We start from the raw sequence: 23275 nt of genomic DNA, 5'->3' as shown, positions 1-23275 counted from the left end.
TACAAAACCTTCAAAAATGTTGCGTTGAAGTTGTTATTCGAGTGCAGTGATGTAGCATTTGTTCAATATTCAAGACAACAAGTCATATGATTTTACTCTGTAAAATATTTATTAAAACCAACGCCATGCCTCCCATGAAAACTTTACTTTTAATTTCACTATGGCAGTACTTTTTTTTGTTTCGACAAGGAAAACCACTCATTAAAAAGAAACACAATAGAGAAAAAAAATAACTCACATTAAACAGCATCAAACACCATGGGCACATGATTATTGTGCTTGCAATGACATTGTGTGGCGCATCTGACGAAATGCATTACAGTGCTGGCACATGTACACACAAACTAGGAATAATCGTTTGTTTACAGAAAACAATCATACAATTAAACTTAGCACGGCAATGAGGAACAAATGCATCACTACTATTGCACATCGTTTTCCCTTGTAAACTGGAAGAACTGAGTGATTCACTGACCTTTCGCCTTTACAAACTAGATCATACAACCACACTCAATTTTTTTAACTGCAAAATGCCCTGCAGTGCCTTTTAAAATGCATCAGTAAGATTCAACACTAAAAAGGCACTAAAGGAAAGAAAAGGCCACTAACTGGGAAAATGTTCTTCATTGCAAACTGTGGGTTAATTGCTCAGACAGCTGGATTCATTTTAAATTAAATATCAATATCTCCACATCTGAACAGCTGGATTCCCTGCACGTGTTGTCTCACTGGAGAAAGACCCTTTCATGTGCACACCTTCCGCTTATCGTCAAACAGTTTGCGTACAGTGTAGACCTGCAGGAGGCGACAATCTTGTAAACGTGTGATTCACCATCTGTACCGCATTGTGCACGTGTTACCTGGGTGAAAGCCACGCACAGCATCACTAGTAGACTGGCACACGACCAAAACGAGACCCTCCAGAGGTTGTCTTCCAGGAGGTTTCGATCCCGTGCCTCAAAGGCTCGCAGCACCGTCTGCATTTGCCGGCCACGCTCCAGTCGTTTGTGCATAGAATCCATGTATTCCTGAGGAGTCAAATCATTTACTGTTAAGCAAACACATTACTTCGCATTTTAGACTTTAAACAGTACTTCATATTTTCCAAATACAGGTAGTACTCGAATTACAGGCAGGTTCCATTCCTACGATGCAAATTTAGCGCAAGACGGAACTCATACAAATGAACACTTCAGTCACTCACTCTGCAATGAACATTAAATGATACATTTTAAAAAGTAATCGAAACAACACTACGCTGCTTAGTTTTTGCTGTCACTTTCATAGGAGCAGATCCTTTAACATGCTCAAGGATACTGTAGATTCCTGGCCGTTATGTGTAGTGTTAAAGGAGTTTTGTGATCTCAGACACGTGAGTCCTGACTGTGTGTGTGTGTGTGTGTGTGGGAGGATCCGAGGAGGACGGCCGCATGCAGAGAGGACACTGTTGGCTGATGTTGTTTTGGCGTAATATGGCCAACGGTAGCTAGTTTTGGTTGTGCAATAATGAGATTGTTGATCGACCACCTCCTCATCATTCTTACAACATCCAGGTAGACGTTACATTACCATCTTTATCCTTAATGATCGTCACGACGGTCAGGAGATTGCAAAAACTGCGGACAATTTGAGCACATCGTGTTCTTCCGCACGCTTTAATTAGTTCTCAAGCAAGTCTCGTGTTTACGGATCAAAATTAAGTTTTCATTGAACTTAGGGGAGCGCGTTCCTGACCACGAAATGTCGTAACACGGAACGCCGCAAACTGAGGACCACCTGCACATTGGAATAAATGAAATGTAACACTTTACTTGGTTACCTTTGCTAGTTACCTAAAAAGGGTCTTCTGTGTATTGGTAAATCCAGCATGCTGGAGCGCTGCCCAAGGAAATTATTTTTATGCTAGCAAAGACACTACCAGCTGCAGTCAATCACGATATATCAATAATGATATATTCTAGGATAAGCACCACTTATGAAAAGGTTTAGGTGAATGTATATGTGTGTGTGTGTGTGTGTGTGTGTGTGTGTGTGTGTGTGTGTATATAATCTGTATGTCTAAGTTTGACCCTTTGTGGATGTGACATTTACGCCCATGTTGAGTGTACCTGCATGTTCTGACCCCAGTTGTATGCGAGTCATCACCACATCTCACCCGCATGTCCTGCAACTTGTACTCCAGCATGTTTTCATCCAGCTCCTCTACTCCGCCCCACTCCTCATCACCACCCACGTCTCCTCCTTGACCCTCCACGTAGAGCTCAAAGAACACTATCTTCTCCGAGAAGTGGCTGAAGCTGTTGTCAAAGCAGATTTGATAGTCTCCCTTCACTGTGGGCTCCACCCTGAGTGAAGGAAAGGAAACCGGAAGCGAAAGCATCAGTGTTTGGAACACGTTCGAGTATGCAGGTTACGTTTGTACTAACATGTGAAGTCCATCAGAGCGCCGAGACTCTGCAACCAAGACGATGCCCTCTGGAGAGAGGATGGTGAAGTCCACATCCATGCCAGCACCTCCTATCACCTGGTATTAACACACACGCACGAGGTGAGCCGCAGCACTGCATTTGTGCTGTTTTGAGTGTTGCCGTGGAGATGGGCCATACAGGTCACACAGCTGGACCCATAAGCACTTGAGAGAGATGATATATACATTGCAAAAATGTTGAATGCTTGTTGAGTTGCTACACAGGTTTGGCTGTTATTAGACTGTGCAGGTGTAGGCAAATACATGTAGGTGTTTTTTTTATTTATTTATTTTTTTATATATACATATTGTATATGTTACCATCCAATGAAAATTCCTCTCACTCATGGTCATAGTCAAGATTTTGTTTCGGACATGCTTAACAAGTTACATTAGTAAACTTAACATGTTTACTTTTGTACAATTCAACAGGTACCAAAAGGATTATAGGAAGAAGCAAAGTTTATTTAAACCTACCACTTGTAATTCATTCACACCCCGTGTTTACATTTTGCTATTAAAAAATGGTTCACTTCTTGTGTTTAGGTGTCTACATGTTCGAAAAGGGAGAATAAAGAATAATAAGAGCTTCGATTTACTGAATTTGATTTACTAGCAAATCAAATTTGAACAAAGACAAATTTATAAATACATGTACATGAAAAATACAGAAACTACACAATAAATAGGATCTAGTTTTAGTTTGTGTCTAGTTTTGTGTGTGTGTGTGTATGTTAAAATGCTCCATTTGATTTAGCGAAGTGCTTTTGACACAATATGTTGTCCATTGTGGAGAAAGAACGTTCCAACTGCTAGGACCCTCCTGACCACAGTTACCTGATATTCCACCTCCATCGTACCATTCTGTATTGCCCTTTGGAAGAAACAATCCGATTTCCCAGCTTGCAACAGGAACGTGAACTCGCTGCTCTCCTCTCCGTAACTGTACACTTCCCCAAAACAACATCCCAAAACTGCGATGACAAGCACCCGAGCTGTACCCCTAGGATCCATGCCGAGAAGATGTGCTAAAACGGGGTTACACGCCACATTCAGGCATTCCTTGACATTCTTCCGCAGGAAAACTTTTTCGTGCAGTGATTGGGTGAAGCCCTTTATGTCACAAGACATTGTTGACCAATCATAAGACGAAGCGTTGCCATTATCAACCAATCACTCCAGAGGTGAGTTGCCCAGTCGTAAATGACCAAACATGGCTTCTTTGAACTTGTGTAGAACTACAAAAATGGAGTCAGTGAGATAGTAAACAATATTTACCTTAGGAGTAAACATTAGACACGTAATGCAGTACAAAAACTGTTTTTGATACAGATCTTGTATGTTCATTTGATGGTAAAGAAGCTCCTCAAAGAATTTAAGCAGAAGAACACCCTTTAATGGTCTTCCTGTGTGGGTGATTAATTCACACTCCTTATGACAGTGCTTTTATTTTTATATTCAGAGGAAATTCTCTGGCTCCAACTGTTACCTCAAGGACTCCTCATCAACAAATCAACAAACAAATTATTATGGAGCGTTATGAGGAGTTCCCAAGACTGCTAGAAGCAACACTGTCCCCACCAATACAGCGAGGGAGGACCGTGTAAATTGCAAGTTAACGCTGACTATTGCACTATATAGCCTGCTAGTCTTTTCATTTAACAACGCTCAACACTGCTCAACTTTCACATATTAACACTTATCCATTTAAAAAAATAAATAAATTGGAGCAGCAACTGTCTTTTTTCATCTTTGAAATATGTATATTTTACGGCAATAGAACGTTGTACTTCGTGGTGACCACTAATTGGCACTGCTGACTTGTTTTGTGGCTTTGTGGTCACTTTTTCTTTGTGACAAGCTTTTCCTTATTGTTAGAATAAATGTTTTGTTGCAGTTGATTGATGCCGCAGAGTGCTTACTCCACCAGCAAATATTTTAATATAAGGAAGACTAACGGACTGAGTACTCGCACAAGGACTGCTGTGACATATACTTCTGCTAACATTGGTCTAATTATTAATATTTCATATTGTATTTTATTCCTGGTGTTTGGCTCAAAAAGTGAGCAAATTTAGCCGATTCTCTCAGTTGAAAATCGATATCTCTTATATAGAATTTCATCAGGGGATGCTATTCCCTGGCTATAGCCACTCCCTTTGTAGTGCTGCCCGAATTATTCTGGTTCCCACCTCCACCGGGTTCTCAATAAATGGTGACGCCAACTCCAAATGAGTTATACAGTGAAACAGTGATGCTTTCATAGCCAATTTTAAGCTAAGTTACCATGGTGATCCAGCTGCTTTAAGAGAGAGCTACCTTCGCAAAACAGGCAAGTCCGGCTTTCCACTCAACACAGCTCGCAAACCCACTAAACTCGCTTCGTAGCATACCCCCACAGTCAGGCCCACCACAACTACACACTTCCTTCTGTTCTCTCTGTGTCTTTATCTTCATTGAATGCAAACGCATGCATGTGTGTGTATGCATGTGCTTGTGCGTGCGTGTGTCTATATGTGTATGTGTGTGTGTGTGTGTGCAGGCACAAAGTTTGGCTTCGGAGCCAATCCTGTTAAACTGTTCCCTATAACAACAAAATAAAAGAACAGATCGAATGCCAACAACATCTAAATCACAACTTTAATAAAAACACATTAATAGTATGTAGGAAAATATACAGTAGCCTATCTCACAAAAGTGAGGTGACCCTTCACATTTCAGCCACCATGTTATTATATCTTCTAAGGCAGGGGTGTCAAACTCGTGCCATGGACGGCCGAGACACTGCAGGTTTTCTTTCCTCATCAATTAAATCACCTGCTGAAGAAACTGGTTGGAGAGAAAACCTGCAGCCTCTCGGCCCTCCAGGGCACGAGTTTGACACATGTGTTCTAAGGGGACAATACTATAGAAACTAAAATAGAGCAATCAGTGTACAGCTTGGAAAGAAGTAGCCTATACAGTCACTGTCCTTGATTAATAAGTAAATACTTAGCCATTATTGTCCAAATACCTCCAAGTGAACATGTCCACATTGTGGACAATGACCATTGTTATCGAGCACTGCCATAATCCTCTGTCAGAGTACATGTTGGTATTCACATTTCCCCCCATGAAACTCCCCCATACCAGCAGCACTCATGCATGGACCATTGTATGTACTTTATTTATCCCACAGCGGGGAAATTTACTTGTTACAGCAGCAAGACAAGTAAAGAGAACAGTAAAGTAAAGCACTACAACATGGTTCAGGTGGTGCAGGTGTTGTAGAGCCTGACAGCGGTCGGTATGAAGGACCTGCGGAACCTCTCCTTCTTACACCGTGGGTGTAACAGTCTGCTGCTGAAGGAGCTGCTCAGGGAAACAACAGTGTCATGTAGCGGGTGAGAGGTGTTGTTCATGATGGATGTCAGCTTAGCCAACATCCTTCTCTCCCCCACTTCCTCCACGGAGTCCATGACCCAGACCATGACGCTGCCACTACCATTCTTGACTGTAGACAGGAAACAGTTATCTTGCTACTCACTTGTGTTGCCAGCTATTTGGACATGAACGACTGTGTGTTGAGTCATTTTCAGTGGATGATAAATTTGCCATACAATTTGTACACTGACGTCTCTCGAGTATATCCAAGTTTCACTTTTATAGCGTAGTCCCTGAGAAGTTATACTGTAAACACAGTATATGACACATTCTCTGAAACTGCAGAGACCTTTACGAGGATGTTCTATTCTACGTATGTTTTGAAATTGTTAGTTGTAGTGAAATGGAAATGTCATGGTTGTAATTGTTACATTATTGAGGTATAGTGATTAAAAAATCTTGGATAACGTATGGCCTTTTCTTGAATGATGATTTAATTCTGCTTATTGCGGGAAAAAGGACACAAAAACCTGACGCGGAAAATCATGGTGTTACTGAGTGGCTTGGGCCGCACGGTGGTCTAGTGGTTAGCATGTTGGCCAACACAGTAACAGTCTGGAGATCGGGAAGACCTGTTTTCGATTCTCCCTTGGGAATTTCTGTGTGGAGTTTGCATGTTCTCCCCGTGCGTGCGTGGGTTTTCCCCAGGTACCCCGGTTTCCTCCCACATTCCAAAAACATGCATGTGAGGTTAATTGGTGACTCTAAATTGTCCATAGGTATGAATGTGAGTGTGAATGGTTGTTTGTCTATATGTGCCCTGCCATTGGCTGGCGACCAGTCCAGGGTGTACCCCGCCTGTCGCCCGAAGTCAGCTGGGATAGGCTCCAGCATACCCCCGCGACCCTAAAGAGGAGAAGCGGTATAGAAAATGGATGGATGGATGGATTGAGTGTCTCTGATATTAATTGTAATTGCATCCTGTAAAATGATTTACACTTTAATTAAATGCAAAAATGATTTGGAATAATATAAAAAACTGACAAGGGGGATCACCCCAAAAATGCAAATAAATTGAAATCCATTCAAATGGTAATATCCTAACAAAGACAAACATAATAGCAGAGGTCTTTAACCACTACTTTATTAACTCGGTGGCTGAAATTTCAAGAAATTTCACACCAAGTCGGAGAATAGTGTGCCCAGCAATGGCTCCCACACAGTCCCTTCCACTAAGCAACATTACTGAGTCTAATGTCACAAATATTAAGTCTCTCAAATCCTCAAAAGCTATGGATGTTTTTGGAATGGATACCAGCGTGCTCAAAGACCTTGCTCCAGTCCTTGCTAATTCCGTTGCATCCATTATCAACCATTCCATCTCAACTGGTCACTTCCCAAATGCTTGGAAGACTGCTATTGTCACTCCAGTGTTCAAATCTGGCCATTCAACATCTTTGAATAATTACCGGCCCATTAATATCCTTCCAGCTATTTCCAAAATCTCTGAAAAATGAGTAACTGAGCAAATTGTTCACCATTTAGAAAAGGCACAAAGGAGAATGGGCTACAGCCCATCAGGACGCAGAACACAATGGGCGGGCTCTCCCTTAGCCAATAAGGACTGTTGTGGCTCTGTATTTAGCCGACTATTGTCTACTGTGGGTTCCTAATGTGCTCGTACAGGCACGTAAACACACTGCGACGTGGTGACGCTGCACACGTCTTCAACACTCTCTACCGGTAGCAGTAGTCAATACAAAAACAGACACACAACAGAGCACTGATGGATCACTCTAATGCACCACAAGAATGCAGCGCACAACGTGCGTTAAACACCGTTACAAAAAATATGCAAAATTGCACTTAAAAAAATCTGCGAAAGGTGAACCGTGGATTTGTGACATGTTTTATTGTTGTACTCTTATATTTCTATGTGATATTTGTAACATTTCTCTGATGTTCATACTGTTCTAATCAGCATGGATTTTGTGTTTTTATTGTTTCGTCTTACTGTACTTGTGATTTTTATAGCCTTCTTAACATCATGGCCAGGGGACTACGGATGAAAAATAGCCTCTTGGCTAATTCTGACTTTTTAAACTCATTTATTTTCATGTGTTTTATGAAATTGCATTTTCCCCTATGAATAAACTAATCTAAATTAGCATGGGAAGCACCTTGATCCCCTAAAGTGAGGCTATAGTTATGGGGCCAAAACATTATGACGTTATGTACATCCATCATGATTGTTATTACTGACATGAATGTTTTGTGAGTGCAAGGTTTTATTTGCCACCATTTTTCACACACTTAACATTTGACAGCTATCTTTTTACATGCGTTTTATTACACGGTGGTGATTGAACACTGCAAGCAATAAGCAAGTTTTGAGTGCACCTCAACTTTACATTTTGACACCCTTGTCAGGTTTTTAGTCAGCAGGTTTGCGGAACGTGTCATACACACCTCCCAAATAAAGCAAAATAAGATATGCACATCTTACCTCTGAAATACCATCATAAAATCTTAATGTAAATGTTATACTCACCTGCGGAAAGAAGAACATTCTCTCTAGATCATCTGCATTGATGGTCTACAGAATTAGACGTCTCTCATATTGTGTTTATTATTGTGCTTGACGCTGCCTAGTCAAGAAGTTGGCATTGACCGCTGTTTTAAAAAAAAATTACACTTCACAACTACAGAGGGAGCTCTGGAGCAACAAAACAGCTACTGTTGCTTTACAAGCACTAGCATGTTCACCATAGACAGAAAATACTGTATGTGTTTAAATCATAAGAATATTTACTGTGTAGCAATTTCAAGTAGTGACAGAGAACTTATGGACGCAGAGCATGTGGACGCATTCATGTTCCACTATCTCCTCAAAGCCTGTGCGACACATCTCCTTTAAACAACACACATCTATTTAATGATTCTTTGCATTGGTATTTTATGCTCTATTCAAAAATGATGTGGGCGACGGTGAAAACATAATAGGCACCACGTTCTCCTTGGCTTAGTGCATCTAACCATCCCGTTTCATGCATCCAGGTGTCATGGGGAGCTGGCGGACTACACCCTGAGCTGCTTGACAGTGAAACGCAGGGCGGCTCTTTTCTTAGAATTGTGGCAAATGCGTCAAGCAAATCCATCAGGCCTGTGAAATGGTGATCATTTTGTAGGAAATGAGAATAAGAGCAAGAAAGTGTGTGTTTACAAATGTATAAATGATGTATATATACTGTATTTAGTACACGTGGGGAGTGTCCAACACACACATGCACATATACGTTCCTCTCTCTCTCTGGTTGCTTCTTCCCTGTGTCATCTTCATTTCCTCCTTACGCGAGCTTGCAAAAAACAGCAATATTGGTGACAGTTGGCAGGATACACGCACAGTCAGCTTTACTAAGTGCACGACACCTGAAGTTTAGGCGTTTTCAGAGCTTGCATTATTTTATATTGGAGGTTTTCCCCATAATGTGGTAAATATTTTCAGGTACTTCTTTTTTTTTTTAAGTTGTATATCCCAAAAAAAGAGCTGCACGGGGAGATTGAATTCATTGCTTGATGGGTGGCTGAGTTGAGAAGAAACGTCTGAAGCTAACAGTAAATCAAAGGTATTCTCTCTATGAAGAAGAAAACATGCATTGTTAACCAGGCTGTATTAGCCTTGCGTCGCCATGTTCTCGCAATATGTAGTATGTAGCAATCGCCGTTTCCCAGAAGCGTGGTGCAGTACCCGCAAAGAGCAGCCGCTGTTTATTTTGGAGGCCTTTCATGTCTGTCAGTCTATATTCTTGTCATATGATATCTTTTTTTGTCTAGACTTGTTGCCTGCCAGTTACCTTTCTGCATTCCTTGCCTAAATGAACCTTTTGACTTTTCCTTTTTCATGGCAGGTGGAGCAGGAGTGCAAAGATGGCAGAGGCCAGCATGACTAACCACCCCCAAGTGTTTGTGGTGGACAGTCGAGCCACCTTCTTCTCCCCGCCCAGTGTAAGAAAAACAAGACGGTCACCAGGAGTTCACAGGTTTCTTCTGCTGGTGCTGGGACTGGTTGTGTTGGGACTTGTTGTCGAGGGATATTTTGTCTACAACCTTTACATGAAAACGGAGGTGAGATAGATGTCTGATTTGGACAAAAGTGCTTCGTGTTTTAAGTGCATTGCTTCATCACCAATTTCCCTATTTTTCCATACGTCATATTCCCTGCGCCCCCGCATGCAAACTGCTAACTGACAGCTAAACATCCTCTTTGTGTCTGGGTTTTGCTCACTAAGTCACAAGACCATCCTTTCAAATGTGTCAAGTGGACTCTTTTTTTTTTTTGTTACAGCCCATCACGTTTCATTTCTGACATTCTATTTTGCTTAAGTCTTTAAGATCGCAGCAATTTTTACGGTTTACGATACAATTTATAAAGCATCACTATGTCATGATAGACAAATATTCTAGTGAATTCTGGAACCTTTTTAAAAATATTTTTACAAAATGCTTATTAGGATGACATTTTTAATGATTTATCCAAGTTTATTTCATCATATACATTCATCCGTTCCAAAGTGTCAGTGTAAAACTGGACCGTACGACAAAATCTGAAACTTTTTCTCATTGAAAATAATGTAAATCCAATTAATCCGTTCCAGACGACCAAAACCGTTAACACAAAACACTTTTAATTAGAGATATTGGGGCAATTGTTGCCTTTTTTTATTGATCTGAGAACAGAGAATTAGCCCACCCGATCTTTATGGCAGCTGCTGTAAAGTGTTTTGTTTTTACAGCAGGCCGGAAAGTAAACAAAGCCATGTGTGAAATTACTTCTGCATTGTAAATGAAAATAGTCTGCAAAATGACAACTTCAAAGGGTGGTCTAGCAGGGATGTATTCAATCCCAATTTAATGCGTCATCTGATGACCAAGCATATAACGGCGTACGAAGCAGCTAGCGAGGCCAGCGACAAAAAAATCTACAAACTTGGGACACATATTCAAAACAGAACAAAAAGGCAAAGCAGATCACTGAAAATCGAAAATCCAAAATCAAATGCATTGATTTGGACAACCAGCCCATCTCTGTGGAGGATTCTGGGGTTTTGCCTTCTTTTAGAACTTATGGATCCATGCCCTGCCATCACAGGACTACATTGTTGATTTACAACAATGCAGTGGAACCTTGGTCACCATCATTAATTCATTCCAGAAGGGCCGACTAACTGAAACGGACGCTAACCGAATCAAATTTTCCCTTAAGAAATCATGTAAATCCAATTAATGTGTTCCAGAAAGCCCAAAATGTAAGCAAAAAAACATGTTTTTATTGTTTTATAATCATACTTTGACATGCAGAAAACAATTCCAAATGCATACAAATACATATAAATGATTAATTCATTGGATAAATGAACATTTAAGGTTACATTTTTGTCATTGAAGATGTGACTGTTCCCAAAGACGCGATGTGGCAGTCAGATCAACCACCACCACCGTTCTGTTTTTTGCCATTTGTAGTTCTTTCTTGAATTGAATTGTTGAATTGAATTATTCCTCACAACAATAACCCGAAATTGAGCCAAAGAAAGTTGCAAGTGCCAGCATTTTGACAAAGAAGGTGAGAAACACTACGGAATTCAGGCAAAACAAGAAGGTGGTGGTGGTGGTGGTGGTTGATCTTAGTGCCACTTTGTCTCTTTGGGAAAAGTGAATGAAGTCAGTCAGTCAGTGAAAATAAAAGTAACCTTAAATGTTCATTTAGCTCTTTCATACGCCATTTATATGCATTTCGAATTATTTTATGCATGTAAAACTGTAATTATAAAACGATTGCTCAGTTAACTCTAATCACCTGACAGATTTTCTTTCTGTTTTTGGCATTTTCAGGCTGTGTGCTCATACTTTATGTCTCTGTTATGTTTTATCCACATATAGTAATATACCTTATATCTAACATGGCCTAATATATGGCCTATATACAGCAGTGCCCATTACGTGGATCGCGAGCTACTGGTGGATCAAGAAGATACTGTGGGTCGATCACATAAACGTCACTTTGTAGACAGCTTTTGTAGACAGCTGACGTTAAGCGCCCGTCCTGATTCGCTGATTCTCCCCCTGCGGCGAAGATTAAGTAACAGACATCTCAAGCTACATGAGGAAATGCAGCTTTCCTCTTTCTTGTCCTGGTTACTGACAAGCTAACTCAGCGGTAAGATGCATGTAACAAAAGTTATCCGTTCATTTGTGGCGGCTAGTTATGTTGAAAAAAAGTTAATTGTTTGATTCCTGAACTCCACTATAGAAACGCGTGTTTTCTACACTTCCGCATGTAACTACTATTTCATGATTAATTGGAAAATGTGCCCATTGCTGAAACCTTTTTAATATGTTGCCTTGACTTTGACTGCATTGTCTTTTGCATAATCATTTTCATTTCTTGTATGTGTGGAATGTTTGATAGCAAACGCTAACTGGACGTAAAACTTGAACTGTGTGTCAAATGAATGTAAGACTCTTTCCACTGACATACTACTCAGGTTATGTGCACAACTATTGATGAATTATGTGTAATTATCTTTATTGAATTGAATTGTTCAGATATCAACTACTTTGATTACCTGTAAACTTCGAAACTGTGAATATGAAATATTCTTCATTGGTTTTTAGTATAGTAGATTCAAAGTTTACCAGTTAGATTTGCTGGATTGTTTGTATATGTTATATCTTTTATAGTAAGTGATAGACCATGTTGACTAGTAACTTGCATGGTGAAAAGTGTGTGCACCCCTGATATACATGTGCAATGTACATAAATACTTATATTTATAAATATAGTGAATACATTACACATTTACTGCATATATTCTAAATATATTGTCTATGTTTATAGTAGGTAGATCTTTGGGAATTGGTCATGTTTAAAAGTAGCCATCAGGCTGAAAAAGTGTGAGCGCCCTGGTCTAATATATACACGTTATAATCACTACAAAGATGGAATAGTTTAGTCAATTTATTCATTTTCTATTGCTTATCCCAGTCACGTCATGGGCGAGCTGGGGTGCACACTGGAGCAGATCGCAGGGCACATATAGGGAAACTATTCACACTCTCATTCACATCTATGGACAATTTAGAGCACATGTGTCAAACTCAGGCCCGAGGGCCAAATCCGGCCTGCGCTGCAATTTCATCCTGGCCCGCGGATCTGTTTGGAAAATAGCACTGAGTTGGCCCGCCTCACAGAGCTTATCAAACAAAGTGCTTAATTGGCCCCGCTTGTATGAACTGCTCCTCCGGCATTTTAATTTTACAAGTGGAAACAATATTGTGTATAGCACAAATTCTTAATAAGGGTGCCAGATTCGGACCAAAAGTCTAAATAATTTAACTGTACATGACTAAAAAGGGCAGCACTTTAATGATTACACCCAGTCTGTAAAAAATAACACCTTAAAGAGGCATAAGACAGTCATTTAATTTTAATTTTACAAGTGGAAACAATATTGTGTATAGAATAATTCTTAATAAGGGTGCCAGATACGGACCAAAAGTCTAAATAATTTAACTGTACATGACTAAAAAGGGCAGCACTTTGATGATTACACCCTGTCTGTAAAAAATAACACCTTAAAGAGGCATAAGACAGTCAAAAGTGATCATTTTAACTACAGCAAAGCATGCTGGGAAATGCGTAATCTGCCCATTCCACAGCTGCAAACTCTTCTCATGGATTGTGATGTTTTTGTGTCGATATACAATACTGTAGCTTTTGCCTGGACATTGAGAGAATGATGAAGAGTTGGTTGATCACCAAAACAACCACAGTCGTATACTGTATCCGCGGACTATCGGAAAGTTTAAATTTCAAGCAAGAATGAATGGACACAAAAAAATCACTCCAATGTGAAAAAATGTCCATCCACACCAGTGAATTTAAAAATAATGTATGTGCAGATAAAAGCACATTCTCTAGCTGTCAGGTGCATTTTGTCCCAAACTGTCCCAACCGAACGCATCAACGGGGGTGCATTATATTGGTATTCCAGCACTGCACGCGCGGGGAACCGGGACAAAAGGTGTGTAAGGCTGCTTACTTAACTAGTTGTCAGTCGTCAATGAGACATTTTCTCAAAGTTTGACCATACTAACTACTCTTTTTTTGAGCCTGGATTATAGGGGCACGTCCTGTCATTTTCGCAACTTCAAATGAGCATAGACACTGTGTGTGTGCACTGATGATGCATATGAGTGTGCTTCGTTCACCAGTTATGTTGGTTAAAAGGACAAGAAGGTTTTAAGGTTTTTAATACTTTCAATATGCAGAAATATACAAGTGGTGAAAATTTCAGGATAAATAACAAGAAAGATACGTCGGCGGGTGGGGTGGGGGTTAATGTCCAGTTCGGCCCACAACCTAAAGTAGGCTTTGAGTTTTGGCCCCCTGCGTGACTGAGTTTGACACCCCTGATTTAGAGTCTCCAGTTGCATAAGGTGCATGTTGTGATTATATGATTGAAATGATATCCATTCAAATAATTAGAATGTATTGATTTGTACGTAATTATTAAGCAGAGGTAACGGTGCCCTGAGAGTTGGAAATGAACGAAGTTTAACAAACTCTGTCGCTTAAATGTAATTTTCATATCCGTGGCATTATCATTACCGCATTCTTTTTGCACATGTAGTGTGGACATCGTTAAATGTCCACACTACATGTTTTCGCAAACACATCAGTAGCTGTTCTTGAACTTGCAAGCTTGTCTTGCAGACACATTTTGTCTGACTGTCTCTTCCTCCTGCAGGCATTTTCCGTTTGTGTGTCTGATCCTCTCTGTCGAAACTTGTCCAACTCTAAAATATCTGCCGAGCAGGTTAGTGACATTAATGTACGTAATAAGTCATGTGAGGCTGCCAAATTGCTTGAAGTTCACAGGCTCTTTTTTTTTTTATCTTCCAGTTCGGTGCCTTTAAGGGTCACGTGAGAGCTGATGGTATGATTATTATTATTATCATTAAAACAAAAGCCCTGAATTATATGATGAAAAAAATAATAGGCTCCATCACTTAACCACAGATAGATAGAGATAGATAGATAGATAGATAGACAGACAGACAGATAGATAGATAGATTGATAGATAGATAGATAGACAGACAGACAGATAGATAGATAGATATGATTAAAAAAAAATAATTGTGAAATTATCTATCTCCCCTATGGAAACAGGTTCCAATGAGGTCAACCCAGTGCAGACTCTGCTGGGACAGAAGCCGTTTGCCCACCTAATGTGTAAGAGTCCTCTCATTTTACAGCAGCAACAGAAAGGTCTATTTTATTTCAACGTCTTGGTTGAAACTGTCGTTTATTTTCATATCAGGTAGCAACAGTCCTATCAAAGAGGAAAATGTGGTGCAGTGGGTTGACAAAGATGGCGATGCCATCACCTACCAGATGGGCTACAGCAATGGCCGCCTGTTGGTGAAGAAAGAAGGTTATTACTACCTCTACTCCAAAGTGCAAGTAAACGCTGCAGAGGCGTGTTCTCTCATCCAGCACAAGGTGATGAAAGACACCGAGGCATATGACCACTCGATAGAACTTATGAAATCAAAAAGGTTAGTGGGCCCTTCCTCACTTTGTCTGTTTTTACGCAACCATTTCATGCTGTTTCTGCCTCTTGGACTTTTCATCCAGGTCCCGCTGCTGGACCCCGAGACCTTCAAGTGTGAAGGCCTCAGGTGGGGAGGACCTATGGGACAGTTTCCTGGCAGGGATCTTCCACCTGCAGTTTGGAGATAAAATATTTGTCACAGTGGATAATATACATAAGCTGCGTCCTGGACCAAGTGAAAACTTCATGGGGGCCTTTATGATATCGCCATAGAAAAACAATCACCCTTTTCCTCATCATCTCTGATGAGCGTACAAATGAAGAAGCAGCAAATGATTGTAATCTCATAAAAACAGTATCTGACATTCAGACTCGACTATTGGTTGCATAAATAAAATGAATAATTAGTTTATGTGCATCCAACCTTGACCATGTGTAGCTAATAAAACCACAGTGAGTGTGAACGAGTTAAGTGCCTGTGAATATTCTCATTCATCCAGGTCATTGTATTCTCAGGGCATGGAATCAATCGCAACTGAACTGCTCAGGTTGTCTTAGAAGAAGGTTCCGCTCTCATCCGAGTATGAACAAGTTAACATTGTTGCAGTTGGTTTCGACGCGCTTGGACAAACCCCAGGCGGAAGCCACATGACACACTTGCACATTTATTGATGTGTATAGTAACACAAGCGCCTGCAAAGCAATGCTGCATGTGTGTGTAGAGCAGGATGTGGTGCGGAAAAAAAATGACAAAAAGACGACGGAGGGTTGAAAGAGAGTGAAGATGCCGAGGCTGCTGTGGCTGACTCAGCTTTTCTTGCAATGCTTAAATGGCATTTGCAAAAACATATGGCGAACGAGGAAAATAAAACACAACTGACTTGAAACAGCACAGTTAAGATGTGATTGAAAGAGGTTTTACACAAGCATGCCAAATACCATGTTGGAATTATAGCCATTTTTATGCATTTATACGTGGCCATGATCACAAGTATCATTATTTAGCAGTTGTCTGAATGACGTCACTAATACGAGAAGAGTTCACTGAGCTCTCAGTGGAAGTGAAAGACAACATCATTAGGCTGGAAAAAAAGACATCGATCTGTAAGAGGGATAACAAAAACCAACAAAGCAGTGGTTTGCTACAAGGAAAGTGGTTAGCTCAACAACATCAAAATGCTGAGAAGACAATGGAAGGCAAGAAACATGGTGGTAGAATACTTTTATTGGTGAAGAGGTAGAGGCACGGGGGTTTACAACATGGCACATACGCATTCAAGAACAGGAAAGCTGGATTAAACAGAAATCAGCCTAAAAAAAATAGATGAAACCAAGTTCAACTTGTATCAGAATAATGTGAAGAAGAAAGTATGGTGAAGGAAAAGAACAGGTCATTGTGCGTCAAACATGGTGTTATGACATAGATGTGTCTGCTAATCGAACAGACTCACGAGACAGTATTCTTCAGCTGCCAAGTCAGTGTTCGGAGCGAGCATGCTTTTCACTTGTGTGCAATTTGGTGATGTCGATGGGCTCCAGGCTTTGAGCGCCAATGATTTTCATCCAAATATTGTAAAAAATGCCATAATGCCTGTTGGTGAAATGGCACGCTTTTCCGCTTTTTATGGCAGAGGGTACGGGTTTGATTCCAGGGCAGAGTTGATCAAAAAGAGCATCCGGGGTAAAAGGTAAGACATAACCATTCATGCAGTTGACTCACTGTGGCAACACCTGACAAGGAAATGCTGAAAGTGAAAAAGACAAAAATAAACGATATGTTAAATTGACAGTTGCATTAGCTGTTTGTACATAATTATTTTAAAATGTTTTGTAAAATCATGTACATTTTTTTTTTTAACTAAACATTTTGAATGTAAAATGGCTCTCCGTCCAAAACCAGCACACGCACAGGGTGGACATGCAAAACTCCACGCAGAGATGCCAGAAGGGGGATTCAAACCCTCAGTCTAGTGACTGTGAGGCCAACATGCGACCCGCTAGGTCACCATGATGCAAAAAAAATAAAACATTGTGAAACCTTGTAAATTAAAGCTACATCAATCACACCTTCATGATTTCATTTCAAATCCGATAAAAAACAAACAGAGAAGCTACAAAAGTAGCATGCGGGAACCTAAATGTCAACAATGTGGCGACACTTGAAATAATTGGGTTATTTCCTGTTCTAAACCCCAAATCAACTCAAGCACATCCCCTGTGCACACCTTTGTACATGTACATATGGCCAGTGGTTGATGGCAATCTACAAGAAGACGTCGTAAAAGTATAGCGTGATGTTACATTCATCTATTTTATTATTTACAGTGAAAAATATCATTTTATGCAGTGTTTGACCACCTGCTGTTTTTACCATAAACCAAAATAAAACATGCATTTTTAAATGTTTCATCCAGCTTCTGGTTGTCTCTTACATATTTATGACTTATTGTGTAAATATCTTATCCTTATACACTCAACTGGTTACAACCTTCTTATCTCCAATGTAGTTACAGAAAATAATAATGCTCAGTTTTGAGGTATTAATGTAAAACTATATGTATTATCGCCAATAAATAAAATGATATACTGCCTAGAAAGCAGCTCTGCAAAGGTGTAAAATATGTCAGTGTCAGGCTTCTGCTTCGTGTGCAACAAAGGTCGATCACAATGTCAACATATGCACGTCTCCATTTATTTGCCGCTATTGTGCTTGTTTGCTGACCAACGCTTTTTTGTTTCCTAAACCACACTTTAAAATAAATAAACAGGAAGTGATGCACGGTTACTTCCCGCTACCGACAACAACAGGGAACTTTCCCCTTCGCAACAAACTTTTTTTTCAAATATTCCACTTTCAGCTGTGCCGCAATCACTTTCACAGACGTCATTTTCTCCGATTCAAACACACACACACCGAGACCAAAACTGAGTTCACATGTTTATTTCCATGTTAATATGGATACAATCATCACCGTGCAATTTGTCCATTGGACTTACATTCTTCCATCGCACGTTTTTAATTCCACATCTTTCAGTACAGTGGACTGGTTTGGTTACCGTTGATTCATTTATCATTACATTATTGTCTTTTGCCATTGAATTGTCGGCTACTTCCACTCGCGAGGAGACTGCAATTGCAGGGCACTGATCGAGTAGGAAATATTAATCATCAACTCGGTGTTTCGTTTTTTATTGTAGTCAACTGGAGTCGTTTTTTAGGGATCCCAGTGGAGGGTGTGTGTTTATTTAGTAAAATGCACTATTAAATATATTATTGTTATGTACTGTACACTCTTTGTCAGCATTACAACTGACAACTTCGCCTTTATTTACTTTTTTTTTATATATTTATAAAATGAAAACAAAAAACACAGTCGCATTCAACTCAAATTCGACTTGAAGCATATTGCACATCAACACTAATGTAGTGTTATCAACATGGAACAAGACTATATCTGACATACAGCTGTGTGGAATATAATCAGTCCCATGTTGTTAAATAAATATGCATATTACTACAAAAAAGGCACTCAGTGTCTAGTCTGTAACCAATTAGCGTGGTCCCGACTGCAACTTCTCTTCTTTCTGGTAACGTCCATAAACCGCCAAGTCTTTGAGCCGATGCTCTTGCTGAGTTCTGAAACTGGGACCTGCAGATCTGCAGGACGATTCTCTTGTAAACGTTAGTCCACAAGGAACATGCCCAAGTTAGAACCACTGAGCCCCAGCTTCCAGTCCTTCAGTCCTTCCTTTGGAACGCTCATGTGGGTGAGCAGCTGGGTGTTGCTGTCCATCCAACTCACTGTCCAGCATCTTTTGCTCTCAGGCATGGACCCTTCTGGAAGCTCCACTTGGCAGCTCAGCATGTCGCCCACCTGCACGCTCAGGCGGCCCGCGCTGCAGCTGCACCCAAAGGCGCAAGTGCAGGTCACGTTGAGGTCCAGGTACATAAAGTAAGTCCCTCCACGTTGGGGCCTCAGGAAATGTTGATTTTCGTCAAACTGGAAGTTGCTTCCAACAGACTTCCCGGCACCGTAAGGGACTGGAGCCCACTGCATGGTGGAGTTCACCAACTTGCCTGAAGAAGGAGACAAACGCATGTTATGAGGAACATGCTCTTGTTTGACTCACAGAGCAGAAACTCCTCCATATCATTTTTAGATATAAATGTATACAAATAGCACAATGTATTTCCTTGGATTTCCAATTTCTTTTTTTGTTATTTTTAGCTAAAAGATCATACACAGGTACAAGAACTATAACCTCATCTGAAGTTCCTGAACATGACATGTGAATTGCAACAAAATGAATAAAGATTTGTGCGACATCCAACCTTTGACCTTACATACACATTTAAAAAAAAAAAATTATATCAATTTTGATTTTAAATAAAAATTTTGGCCCATTTTATACAAGAATATTTTATAACATTTTATCAACATGTGGATTTAGAATATGCAGTCAACATAAAATCATCGTTAGCAAAAAATTAAGTCACTGATGAAAACATGGCCTCCTTGGGGGAGGTAATGTGAGCAGAAGCCATGTGTAAGTTCCCCCTTTAAAAGAGCGAGAAAGCATGTTTGGGAACTTACTGAGTTGATACAAGTCAAACCATGTCATTTCTACCAGACAATCAACAAAGTGACAATGATACTAATGGCAAAGTTATCATTAATTTACTACATTATCCAAATACAGGTCATCCCTTGTTTATCGCTCTTAATTGGCTCCAGACCCGACCATGATAATTGAATTGCCACGAAGTAGGATTCCTTATTTATAAATCAAATATTTTCATAGTGAGAGCATAGAAAACCTGTTTACAACCTTCGAAATAAGGTTTTTAACATTCAAGCCCTCTACACATGAAGTAACACCCCTATAGTCACCTGTACCCTCATATAGTAGACAATACAGTAGACATAATAAGAGTAAACAAGCCATTTAAGACGTAAATAATCATGCTTGTCGACCAGTCCAGGGTGTACCCCGCCTCTCGCCCGAAGTCGGCTGGGATAGGCTCCAGCATACCCGCGGCCCTAGTGAGGATAAGCTGCACAGAAAATGGATGGCTGGATAATCATGCTTGTGTGTGTTGCTGTAAATGTGTGGCGGTTGGACAGGAAGCGACGTCAGGAGTTCAGAGTCGAGTTTTAGCTTGCCGCGTTTTTATTCACAATTTTTATTAGGAATTCTTGTTCCTGTTGTGAGAGAACTCACGCCTGCAATAAAGTCATGGCCGGTGTGGGTGTGTCTCACTGAACGTGACTGACACCTAGTGACCGGTGTAGAATAGCACACATCATTCACAGCATCTCTGAATGACATATTTGTATTTCAGTTCATTCAGCCATTTTCATGCAGGAAAATGCTTAATTTAGGTTAAAAATGCGTAAATTTTGTTTCAATGTGCATATTTTGGACGAATATAGGCAGTACTCAACGTGTTAATTAATATATTCTTGAAAAAAGGAGATAAAGTGAAGTGGCAAGGGACGACTGTAATCTAGAGATTTTTACAAGAATTAAAATAATCTGTCTAAGTGCCCCTCCTGCGTAGTTTTAAATTCCACCAAAAAAAATAGACTTACTTGAGACGGCCTCCAAGAAAGCAAAGTTCTGCATCTGTCAAATCAAAAAATAGGTTTTTAATAAGTCAGATATGTGCAAAAGAGAAACACAGTTGTCTTGTCGACATAACTAAAAAAACCAATCCAAAATCCAATATGTACCTTATATGCTGGGTTCGGTGTGAGTCCTGTCGGATCAATTGGAAAGTGCTGTGGAGATGAGTCCATTTTGGAGCGCAGCCCCATCAGCACCATGACACAACCTGTGAAGGCTGCATACAGGACCAGGATGGACACCACCACGCACGCGTCCATACACTGTCCACGGCCACGGAATCTCTTCTCCGGACACTCAATGTCCATGTCTTCAGCTTTATGTTCCAATAATGCGCACACGGGGACAACCGAGGGACAAGTCCACGTGCCTGGAAAACGGCTGTCGGCACCACACAGTCCAGTCCAGGTCTGTTGATTGAGGAGAATGCCACTGAGTTGGTCTTTTATACTCTTCTATAGTGTCTCTTCTGTTTCACACCCAAAAGTCATGGGTTTCCCTTTTCGCCTCTGCTCTCACGCCGCCTCCCACGAGGTATCTTCCGGGGGCGTGAAAACTTTCCGAGACTCGTGTTGCGCAAAGTATTGCAAATGGTGTCACTCCAGATCATCTCCATACTGTCAACTTGTCAAATCTAAAAAAAAACAAAAACCCACATACACACGCACACAAAACAGGATCTTCAGGCTTCGTTTAGAAAAGCTGTGGGTGTGTTGGAGATTGCGCGAGTTTCATCATCAGGCCGACAAACGGTTTCGCTTCTCTAGGCAGCCAATCAGATGAACAATTGTTGTGACGTCAGGAATTCCCCGCCAAGAGGTGTGTGACTGTGTGGGATGTATGTGAACGGATATGAGACGCTATCGTTTTCCACACTTTTAGTTTTTGGGGCTGGCCGGAGAGACATTTGTTTTCATGTTGCAGTTGCAGTTTTTATTACTCTCTCCTCTGACGTTAACATGCAGAAAATACATCCCGGTCATGCTCAAAATTAAAGGGGAACAAAATGGGCTCGAATTATTTTTTTGCAGGGAAAGTGCATAACGTGCCTGTGTTAGATTGAGGCTTCAGATCGCCATTAGAATCTCTGTGTGGACTCTTTGTGGAAAAACATACACAGTGAGAGAAATCCCCCAAATATCAAACTTTTTGCAGCCAATTGTTGTTTGTAAAAATCATGGATTTGATGTACCTTCTATAATAAATCAGATCAGGGGGATCAGATCAATATCTATATATTGTTATATTGATTACAAACAGTCAATCACTGTCAAAAAGAGTTCAAGTAAATAGTATCAGTATCTGCCCTTCAGCCCTGTACTGTATTTACTTGGTATCAAGTCGATACCAAAATTTGCACTTTTGCCCAACCATACATTCCACTGTTCAAATGAATCACGAATAACCCAAAATTAAGATGACAATCATGTCCATGATAAGTGTATACATCTCTACTTTAGTGATATGGATTACTTATGATGAGTATAGATTACTCATCATGCTGGTCCTCACTGGTGTGATGACTTTACTCCAGGAGGGAAGTTTTCTTATTTTATGAAGTGACACTCCTGGTGACAAAATATGATTAGCTTGTCAAATCCGCAACCTAAGCAAAGGAGAAACATTTATGGAAAGTCTGCGGTTCATACACAGTGTGAAATGCCTGTCAAGTTGCTAAAAATAGCTATGATGAGTCCTAAAATGTTCTAGAACCCTGGTGCTGCAAAACTATGAACATATAACATATCACATAGAACATGTATAATCAATTATCATCCGAATTTGACTGTGGGTTAGGACACAGAATATATGAATCTGGAAGCAATCACTTAAATAGTACATTATTTATGAAGCTGGATTATTATATATATTTTAATGTGATCATATTCTGATGACAAAAACAAGGACACTGATATACAGTCCTCAAATGATACTCAAAGTTTACCCAAAAATGCCTTATAATTTCAATCCATTTAAAGGAAAACTTTAAATGCTCATCATCCACAATCCTTATGTGAGAAATGAACGTCTTTCTGTTTTCTGTGCCTTCTAAAGATATAAAAAGAGATAAAAAGAGACAGCTCATTACTGCAAAAGTAATGGGATAGATCTATGCCGCCTACAAAGACCGCTATTAAAACAGCTCCAAAAACCTCCAAAAAGGTTTTATGGTTTTATACACATGCTGTAACCATGTAGTAA

The 23275-nt window shown here is 40.2% G+C and overlaps 3 protein-coding genes across 5 annotated transcripts; 1 reads left to right on the top strand and 2 right to left on the bottom strand.

Annotated features, from left to right (window-relative positions):
• Window positions 1–104: 104 nt before the first annotated feature.
• On the bottom strand, window positions 105–3535 carry tmed1b (transmembrane p24 trafficking protein 1b). Its single transcript, XM_054779351.1, has 5 exons — window positions 3305–3535; window positions 2427–2524; window positions 2156–2345; window positions 861–1028; window positions 105–795 (listed from the first exon to the last, which is right to left on the bottom strand). Exons 1-5 carry the CDS (start codon window positions 3479–3481, stop codon window positions 745–747), a joined length of 684 nt encoding a protein of 227 aa, XP_054635326.1. The 5' UTR covers window positions 3482–3535; the 3' UTR covers window positions 105–744.
• Window positions 3536–9259: 5724 nt separating this feature from the next.
• Window positions 9260–15813, top strand: LOC129183021 (tumor necrosis factor ligand superfamily member 14). Of its 2 annotated transcripts, none has more exons than XM_054779793.1 (7): window positions 9260–9321; window positions 9739–9955; window positions 14638–14706; window positions 14793–14826; window positions 15061–15123; window positions 15212–15449; window positions 15529–15813. In XM_054779793.1, exons 1-7 carry the CDS (start codon window positions 9317–9319, stop codon window positions 15716–15718), a joined length of 816 nt encoding a protein of 271 aa, XP_054635768.1. In that variant the 5' UTR covers window positions 9260–9316; the 3' UTR covers window positions 15719–15813. The 2 variants fall into 2 exon arrangements, with proteins under 2 accessions (XP_054635768.1, XP_054635769.1); XM_054779794.1 differs by having other exon boundaries at window positions 9281–9335.
• A 2112-nt stretch (window positions 15814–17925) lies between these two features.
• LOC129182891 (uncharacterized) lies at window positions 17926–22666 on the bottom strand. 2 transcript variants are annotated; one of them, XM_054779534.1, is made up of 4 exons: window positions 22567–22666; window positions 21181–21707; window positions 21040–21073; window positions 17926–19523 (listed from the first exon to the last, which is right to left on the bottom strand). In XM_054779534.1, exons 2-4 carry the CDS (start codon window positions 21379–21381, stop codon window positions 19129–19131), a joined length of 630 nt encoding a protein of 209 aa, XP_054635509.1. In that variant the 5' UTR covers window positions 21382–21707; window positions 22567–22666; the 3' UTR covers window positions 17926–19128. The 2 variants fall into 2 exon arrangements, with proteins under 2 accessions (XP_054635509.1, XP_054635508.1); XM_054779533.1 differs by lacking the exon at window positions 22567–22666 and having other exon boundaries at window positions 21181–21787.
• Window positions 22667–23275: the final 609 nt, after the last annotated feature.

The sequence above is a fragment of the Dunckerocampus dactyliophorus genome, chromosome 6 (genome assembly GCF_027744805.1).
Source record: "Dunckerocampus dactyliophorus isolate RoL2022-P2 chromosome 6, RoL_Ddac_1.1, whole genome shotgun sequence".
NCBI classification, from domain to species: domain Eukaryota; kingdom Metazoa; phylum Chordata; class Actinopteri; order Syngnathiformes; family Syngnathidae; genus Dunckerocampus; species Dunckerocampus dactyliophorus.
Note: the sequence above shows the minus strand (reverse complement) of the source record. Positions and strands in the feature narration are given on the sequence as shown.

Excerpts from the sequence above, each read along its gene's own strand:
- tmed1b (XM_054779351.1), bottom strand. The coding sequence starts at position 3,481 with ATGGATCCTAGGGGTACAGCTCGGGTGCTTGTCATCGCAGTTTTGGGA. Across the intron at positions 2,525-3,304 it reads CGATGGAGGTGGAATATCAG|GTGATAGGAGGTGCTGGCAT; the intron begins GTAACTGTGGTC and ends TGTTAATACCAG. Across the intron at positions 1,029-2,155 it reads ACAAGTTGCAGGACATGCGG|GAATACATGGATTCTATGCA; the intron begins GTGAGATGTGGT and ends TTGACTCCTCAG.
- LOC129183021 (XM_054779793.1), top strand. Across the intron at positions 9,956-14,637 it reads ACCTTTACATGAAAACGGAG|GCATTTTCCGTTTGTGTGTC; the intron begins GTGAGATAGATG and ends TTCCTCCTGCAG. Across the intron at positions 14,707-14,792 it reads CTAAAATATCTGCCGAGCAG|TTCGGTGCCTTTAAGGGTCA; the intron begins GTTAGTGACATT and ends TTTATCTTCCAG.
- LOC129182891 (XM_054779534.1), bottom strand. The coding sequence starts at position 21,381 with ATGGACATTGAGTGTCCGGAGAAGAGATTCCGTGGCCGTGGACAGTGT. Across the intron at positions 21,074-21,180 it reads CACCGAACCCAGCATATAAG|ATGCAGAACTTTGCTTTCTT; the intron begins GTACATATTGGA and ends TTGATTTGACAG. Across the intron at positions 19,524-21,039 it reads TTTCTTGGAGGCCGTCTCAA|GCAAGTTGGTGAACTCCACC; the intron begins GTAAGTCTATTT and ends CTCCTTCTTCAG.